General features: G+C 45.5%; 1 protein-coding gene across 1 annotated transcript in view; it reads left to right on the forward strand.

Annotated features, from left to right (window-relative positions):
* The first annotated feature begins 1,044 nt into the window (after window positions 1-1,044).
* Window positions 1,045-8,630, forward strand: part of dmap1 (DNA methyltransferase 1 associated protein 1) — a 7,855-nt gene continuing 269 nt past the window's right edge. The window contains exons 1-11 of the mRNA XM_084436298.1: window positions 1,045-1,155; window positions 1,630-1,734; window positions 1,987-2,078; window positions 2,210-2,405; window positions 2,535-2,693; window positions 2,814-2,981; window positions 4,794-4,979; window positions 5,778-5,849; window positions 6,673-6,745; window positions 7,499-7,818; window positions 8,322-8,630. The exon at window positions 8,322-8,630 is cut by the window's right edge and continues 269 nt beyond it. Coding sequence (XP_084292424.1) covers window positions 1,639-1,734; window positions 1,987-2,078; window positions 2,210-2,405; window positions 2,535-2,693; window positions 2,814-2,981; window positions 4,794-4,979; window positions 5,778-5,849; window positions 6,673-6,745; window positions 7,499-7,818; window positions 8,322-8,381 — 1,422 coding nt within the window. The 5' untranslated portion in view covers window positions 1,045-1,155; window positions 1,630-1,638 and the 3' untranslated portion in view covers window positions 8,382-8,630. The remainder of the gene's footprint in view (window positions 1,156-1,629; window positions 1,735-1,986; window positions 2,079-2,209; window positions 2,406-2,534; window positions 2,694-2,813; window positions 2,982-4,793; window positions 4,980-5,777; window positions 5,850-6,672; window positions 6,746-7,498; window positions 7,819-8,321) is intronic.

Raw genomic sequence — 8,630 nt, forward strand, 5'->3', positions numbered from 1 at the left:
CTCTGGTGGTGTCTGGATCGTCAACATCATTCCACCGCTCTCCAGATGTGCTGGTTGACAACCGGGCTTGACTGCCTCTTCCTCTTGGTCTCCAGCGGGCAGAAGCTCTCTGGGGAGTTGGGGTATGGGGCTCCTCTCCTGATGAGGTCCTGTCCTGCTGCTCCTCTCTACAGGCCGCTTGCTGACTGGGGGAGAAGTATCTGGCTCCCAGCCCTTATCTGAAACTACATCAGATGATTGCCTATTATGTGAAAATGAAGAACAGTTAGTCATTTACAAAACTAAACTAAACTTTTCCATCTTTTCTGTAGTCTGCTTTTTTACAGCTTGCTGCCTCACATGTCAGCAGTTCACACAATGTAACACGGGAGGTGGGGCGAAGGCAGGCACACACACACACACACACACACACACACACACACACACACACACACACACACATACGCACACACATACACACACACTTCATCCAGAGGTCATCAGTAACCTCAAGACCACATCCATGCTCAAGACACACAGTTAAGCACAGGGGTTACTTCATACACATACACACACACACACACACACACACACACACACACACACACACACACGCACACACACGCACACACACACACACACACACACACACACACACACACACACACACACACACACACACACACCTCCCTCCCCAGGTCATCAGCAGACTCACTGGGGAAACATACGGGGAAAGGCAATCTACAAAATGCATATTCATAATTCAAACTAAAGCATTTATTTCAAAAAAATACGGTCATATATACTCTAAGGTATTTTAGCCTAATATAATACAATGTCTCCTCCATCCAGAAACATTGCCTCTGCCTCGGAGTCTTCTTCATCAGATATTCGTCCCCAGACTGAGACTCTTTGCTTTCACGACAAGTACATTATTCCAGCGCTTCTTATAACGCATGTTTTGCCCCCTCCCATTTCACCATTATCTTCACTGGAAGCAGCGCGGATGCTTTTTGGCGGAACCAAGAATACAGCATTCTGTTCTTTGACGGAACTGCCTGTAACGTTACACAGTGTGCGCACAGCCGTCCGAAGAAACATTCAGCCAGCCCGATTATCCTTTATTTACATACTGTTGTTTAAATAACCAATTTAAACGGGAGAATTCATATAGAGGTAAGTGATATGATGGAAATACAACGTTGGCTAACGTTACCTAGCTTGGGTTTCCGCCCTTTGATTTTATATCTATCTAGCTAACGTTAGCTATCTTAAAATAAGATAGCTAGCAGTGTTAGTGCTATCTAGGCGAGATTATCTTCAGCACAGCATTTCAAATCTGTTAGCCAGAGTAGACGATAGTGTGTGTTAGACCAGACTAGAGAGATGACAGGCTTGAAATGACTCCCCGCAAGTATTAACTGTTAATAACGTTAGCTAGCTAATCTAAGTTAGCTAGCCAAATTTAGCTACCTATTTAACGTTACAGTTTACAAGTTGCAACCCCTGCAGCTAGGTAGCTAGGCTGGCTAACATCTACAGTAAATGAGACTACCTACCCTAAGATAACAAAAATCAATGTGTTCATATGCTGTTGTTTGATTAGATAAACTTGGGTAATGTAGATAGCTAACGTTAGTTATGTTACAGTGCATCATCATGGCCACTGGTGCCGATGTGAGAGATATTCTGGAGTTGGCCGGAGGAGACGATGCTGGTCCGATTAGTAAGAAGGATTTTATCAACTCCGATAAGGTAAAATTCCATATTGCAACCTTCTCTGACATTTGCTTACCTTTACTACAGTATTGATTTACAGTATAGGCCATGTTTACATGGAGATGAAGCAAACCAGCAGCATTTTCTTAAACTTGTGGCAATAATCAATACATCATGTTATTACATGTTTTGTTGTAATAGATGCAGTATATCTGGCAACTCCTAATTGTATATCTGGCTAATCCTAACTGTCATAAAATGCCTTGCACCCCTTCAATCCCATCATAGAAAAAGGTCAAGAAGACGACAGAAACTTTGACCTTCAAGAGACCAGAGGGGATGCACAGAGAAGTCTACGCTCTGCTGTACTCTGATAAGAAGTAGGGCTGCTAGCTCAGCTGGATAGAACCACCACACATTTGGTTTATTCTGTACTTCAGGCAAATAGTCAATGTCACTTTAATTGACAAAGTCAAGGCCTGTACACTGATGCTAAGCTGTCTCTCCGTAGAGACGCGCCCCCTCTGCTTCCTAGTGATACCACCCAAGGCTACAGGACAGTCAAAGCTAAGCTTGGCTGTAAGAGGGTGCGGCCCTGGAAATGGATGCCCTTCACCAACCCTGCCCGCAAAGATGGAGCCATATTTCACCACTGGAGGCGCTTGGCAGAAGAGGGCAAGGACTACCCATTCGCCCGTTTTAATAAGGTTAGGGCTAAATTTCCTCACTTCTCTCTTCTCTTCTCATGTTCTCTTTTTCTTTGATGTCTGTTTTCCCGACTCCATCTTTCTCTCTCTGTCTCTAACACAATCACTCTCTCCCGTATCTGTTGCTAGGCAGTGCAGGTCCCAGTGTACTCCGAGCAGGAGTATCAGATGTATCTCCACGACGACGGCTGGACCAAAGCAGAGACTGACCACCTGTTTGACCTGAGCAAGCGCTTCGACCTGCGCTTCATCGTGGTCCATGACCGCTATGACCATCAGCAGTACAGAGTAATGTGGCTAAATAGGACATCGCACACACAAGCCTGCACACAGGGTTCATTCAGTGGAAATTAATTGCAGAGTAATGAAATATGTATAAATATTATCTTTTTGTATTTTTGCTATCAGAAACGCTCTGTGGAGGACCTGAAAGAACGTTACTACAACATATGTGGCAAGCTGACCAAGGTCCGCGCCGCAACAGGGACAGAACCCAAGATCTACATATTTGACGCCGGCCACGAGAGGCGCAGGAAAGAGCAGCTGGAGAAACTGTTCAACCGCACCCCTGAACAGGTCGGATTCAATAACCACCATATGCAATACGCAAAGTGCCTATTCTGTAAATAGGCTATATGCACAACTCCAGTACTTCCTGAAATTAGACATGCTTCACTATTTCCTGCCCTATACTATTGGATGAAGTGATTAATCAGGTGTGCCTGACTGCAGCACAATGATCAGACACTTGAATAATCATTTCATCCAATAGTGTAAGACAGGAAATAGAGAAGCATGTCTAATTTCATGAAGTACTGGAGTTGTGCATATAGCCCATTGCAATGGTTTATAAGTATGTGGTTGACTATTTATAATTTACAATGCAAGAGATCAAGGTACTGAACACAAACCCGAGAGCACTTAGATGCACTAGATAATCTCACCTGAGCCAATTTTGAGCAGTAATAATTCCATGTGATACGGTATCACAAAAGAATGTATTAACAGTGATTGGGCAAGTCTTTCAGTAGCCTATATTAGAATATCAAAAGTTGGTGCCTTATTTTAATGAATGAAACACAGTAGTCTGTAGAAGAGTTTGATGTCAGTCAAGAAGTGAAACAGCAAAATAAAGGGCCTATTTTGCTGATGACAAATAAATGAAAAATTAAAAGCAATGCATTACAGAGAACTACAAGAATAGGCCTATACTGTATAAATAGGTTAGGCAACACAACATTGTACACTATATGGACTAAAGTATTGGGCCACCTACACATTACACCTACGGGAGCTTTTATGACAACTTATTCTAAATTCATAGGCATTAATATGGAGTTGGTCCCCCCTTTATAGCAATAACAGCTTCTACTCTTCTGGGAAGGCTTTCTACAAGATTTTGGAGTGTGTCTGGGAATTTTTGCCCATTCATCCAGAAGAGCATTTATGATGTCAGACACTGATGTTGGACGAGAGGGCCTTACATCATCAAGCGCAATGCCAAGCGTCAGATGGAGTGGTGTAAAGCACTCTGGAGAAGTGGAAACGTGTTCTGTGGAGTGACAAATCACGCTTTTCTATCTGTCAGTCTGATGGACAAGTCTGGGATTGGCAAATGCCAGGAGAACGTTACCTGCCTGACTGCATTGTGTCAACTTTAAAGTTTGGTGGAGGAGGGAGAATTGTCTAGTGTTGTTTTTCTGGGGTTGGCCTAAGCCTCTTAGTTCCAGTGAAGGGAAATGTTAATGCTTCAGCTAACCAAGACATTTTGGACAATTCTATGCTTCCATTGGTGGACACAGTTGGGTGAAGGGCCTTTTCTGTTCCAGCATGACTGTACCCCAGTGCACAAAGCAAGGTCCATAGAGGCATGGTTGGGTGAGGTTGGTCTGGAAGAACTTGACTGGCCCGCACAGAGCCCCTGACCTCAACCCCATCCAACACCTTTGGAATGAACTAGAACGGAGATTGCGAGCTAGACCCTCTCGCCCAACATCAGTGTCTGACCTCACAAATGCTCTTCTGGATGAATGGACAAAAGTTCCCACAGACACACTCCAAAATCTTGTAGAAAGCCTTCTCTGAAGAGTGGAAGTGTAATGTGTAGGTGTCCTTATAAAGCTAAAACCTTTGTTTGTTTAAAATACCAGTAAGCCTCCTGTAGCCTGGAACTATCTGTTTACTTAATTTTAGCTTTAAAACTGAAGGAGTTACAGGTCAAGTGGTTGTAGTGATACTAATACGAAAACTTGTCTTGCAATAAATATAATCTGCTTGCAAGCACACACGGTGAACCTGGTGACTTCATGAATTCTGAAAAGCCTGGATCAGCCGTGTTTTTAGTCTTTTCTGACCCCATACCCTGTGCTTGCGCTGTTTGTCCTGCAGGTGGCAGAAGAGGAGTATTTGATCCAGGAGCTGCGGAAGATAGACGTGAGGAAGAGGGACCGTGAGAAGAAGGCCCAGGACCTCCAGAAGCTCATCACGGCCGCCGACACCACCACCGAGATGAGACGAGCAGAGCGCAAGGCCACCAAGAAGAAGCTCCCTCAGAAACGAGAGACGGAGAAACCGGTACAACACACATGCTGTACACGCACACAGTCACACACGCGCGCGCACACACACACGCACACCTACGTTCTGAGACTCAGTCAAATCAGTGGAGTACTCCATATATACAGTATCATGGTCATGAATATAAGTGCCTGTGTTCTACACTACACATGTAGCACTAAGGACCATTTTCACTTTTCAAAGGTCCCAGTATCCCATCAGTGTGTGTGTCTGTTCATGTCTGTCTAGTCTGGAATAAAGTGCAACAAAACATGATTATAGAGGCGGAGCCAGTGCCTACCTTTCAAATCCAGCTGCATTTGAACATAATGTCATCGGGAGTGTATAGTCGGGACTATGAAAAACTCATCCAGCCCAGAAAAGGAGAAATGGTAACTAGCAAACTCCGTGAAGTGAGTTACGTGGAAGAAAGTCCAAGTAGCCTAAACCTTACTATATATGCCAGATATGCTACCGACAGCTCAACTCTTTAGTAGTACTTGAAAAGTGAAATGCTGCAGTCAGTGACCAATCAGAGGCCAGATCAGCCTCCCCGCACTGCCCACTACCTGTGCGGGCCAATCAATACTTTGTGCATAAAATACAACACTCTTTTCATTGGTGAGATTGGCAGCGAGGGCGTACTCAGTTGAATGCCTGTCGTACTCGGAGGTTGTGTGTTCAGTTAGAGTTTATCAAGCTTGTGGAAAGAGCCTTGCCATCCTGCCTTTTATGCTGTTTAGTACACATTTGTGTACCATCTGTCTAACAGTCCCCTCTGTGTCTTTCCTACCCGTCTCCTGTCTCTGTCCACAGGCTGTCCCCGAGATGGCAGGCATCAAGTTCCCCGACTTCAAATCAGCCGGAGTCACTCTGCGAAGCCAGAGAGTAAGTATGGGAAGACACCTCCACATGGGGGGCAGGATATCACCGGCCGGATACCTGTCCATTCACCCAGCACTGTGATATCACCGGCCGGATACCTGTCCATTCACCCAGCACTGTGATATCACCGGCCGGATACCTGTCCATTCACACAGCACTGTGATATCACCGGCCGGATACCTGTCCATTCACCCAGCACTGTGATATCACCGGCCGGATACCTGTCCATTCACCCAGCACTGCATCCGGCCGTCACATCCGGCGGTCCGGTCTCATTACAGGAGCTGCTTCATTAGTGCTTCAGTCTAGATGGTTTAGAGTTCAATAACAAAACAGCCCTGAAAGTAGGCCTACCTCAGCGTTCCTCTCCTATGGGTGGCCTTTACAAATCACTCCAGTTTAAACCACATTTGAACACCTCCTCAATGTGAGTCCGAAAATCCACTTCCTTTAAGTGAAGGGGCTAGCATCCATGCCATCATAGCTTGATGTATGCAGAGAGTGGCTGGAGCATGTTTGACTTGGCTCTCATTAGGCATATCATGAGTAATGCTGCTAGGACCCAGCTAATATCTATAAGACGATAGCAGCAGAAGCTAATTTATCTCCAAGACTGATGAGGAGCTGTTGCTCTCTATGGAAAAAGCATTAGCGCTAAAGGAATGGAGAATCCCTCTCATAATCTATCAGATAGACTCCAGTGGATAAAGACATTTTGATCGGCCTTGCCGAAGTGCATTTCATACGAATTAACCGCCAGAGGTGAGGACGTTCATAGCAATATCCCTGACACCTAACTGATTCTGTGTGTGTGTGTTTGTTTCAGATGAAGCTGCCTAGCTCCGTCGGCCAGAAGAAGATCAAGGCCATTGAGCAGATCCTGACAGAGCAAGGCGTGGGTGAGTAGAAAACGAGTCGGTCGTTGAAGCCAGTAATTCCCAAACGATAGAAAATTCAAAGAAAATGTAAAAAGTGTAAGAACACTTTTCCACCTACACCACATGTTCTGTTCTAAATCTCTCACCTCTTTATGGCCCAGTAGATGGACTCCATAACTGGACATATGACCTCACGCTGAACATAACCTGCTATAGTGTCATTTTAGCTGGGCCTTGTGGCTTGAGCTTGTAGCACCCCCTGGTAGTTGGGTATGGTGTGTTTCAGGGAAAAGGACCATTTTAAGAGATGCCAGTGGGGTTGGGCAATGTTTGGATAAAAACATCCTTCAAGCTATAACATCCTCTCATCGTCATGTCCCAACATCATGATACACAATAGTAGAGTTGAATAGTAGAGTGGGTTTCTTTCTGGCGGGAGGTGCGGGCGCAGCTTTAGTGCTTTCTACTTTGTGTCTAGTAGGCCGACCTTGCTGTCTTGCATTCTACCACATTCAAATTTACAATTGAAATTTATTGGCTATTTATCGGCTCGGACATTGCATTCTCTAAAGAAGATCAAATAAACAAGGCTGTTAAACTAATAACTACTTTGCTAATGGATTCATCTGACTATTATTACTTTGATTCATTCAATAGTTGACATTTTAAAAAAGCCTATTTGATGGGATATAATCTAAATGTTTATCAAACATGAAAATGTTTTCATTGCATTACATCAACATTCCATAACCACAAACGTGCGGTCCACTCCAGACCTGAACCCCATGCCCACGGAGGAGATCGTCCAGATGTTCAACGAGCTGCGCAGCGACCTGGTGCTGGTGTACGAGCTGAAGCAGGCCCACAGCAACTGTGAGTACGAACAGCAGATGCTCCGGCACCGCTACGAGGCCCTGCTGAAGGCCGGGGGGGGCGGCGCTCCCATCGGACCCCTGGGAGAGACCACCACCACCACCAGCAGCAGCGCGACGCTGGGAGCAGAGGGCCAGGCCTGGCCCGGACCAGACGACATCAAGGCCGAGTCCAAGGAACAGATCATAGATGTGGTGGGAGCTCCACTCACCCCAAACTCTGTAAGTCACTACCAAAATCAAATCAAACTTCATTTGTATAGCGCATTTCATACACAGAGGCAACACAATGTGCTTTACAGAGAGCAATGGGGGGATAGGTCCTACCCCTACATACTCCAGAGGGAAGCAAAAAAAAAAAAACAGTTCAAGGGCCAAAAAGTGAGCTGTAAAAATTCTTCCTCGACCTGTTTCTACGAGATCGAGCAAGCTCCTGGAAAATGTTTGTCTATTGGCTAAGAACATTTACAGAGCAATAAACATGAGCTAAATACTTCATAGGAGAGACATGACTATCAGTAGAGTAGATGAGTAGTTACAGAGATGCTGCCTGCATGGTGGACCAGAAGAATGAGGAAAGATCAGTGCTTTCTCTAGTGTTCTGTTACTGATGACGTTCGTGGCCTTGTTGTTATCCTATTTGAGAGTTGTTGGTAATATATGAGCGTTGGGTGAAGTGGCTACATTGCTAAACACTTTTGGCATTTGACATTTTGTCTTTTCAGCGCAAACGCAGAGAATCGGCCTCCAGCTCCTCGTCCATTAAGAAGGTGAAGAAGCCCTGATGAAGAGGAGGAGCGGCTTGTGTTGACTGGACCTGGCCTGAGGTGAAGGACACGGGGATGAGGTCACAGACACTGGTGAAGCTCAATGAGCTGAAGGCTGGTGATGGGACACACACACACACCTACCTGTGAATACTGACTGAAATCTTCATAGTGACAGAATGACCCCCCCCCCCCCTCCCCCACACCCAAACCAGGGCCACCCCTGAGCCTGCTCTGCCACCCCACCCTGTCCAAGGAAACAACCGA

The sequence above is a fragment of the Borostomias antarcticus genome, assembly GCF_949987555.1.
Source record: "Borostomias antarcticus genome assembly, chromosome: 3".
Taxonomy (NCBI): domain Eukaryota; kingdom Metazoa; phylum Chordata; class Actinopteri; order Stomiiformes; family Stomiidae; genus Borostomias; species Borostomias antarcticus.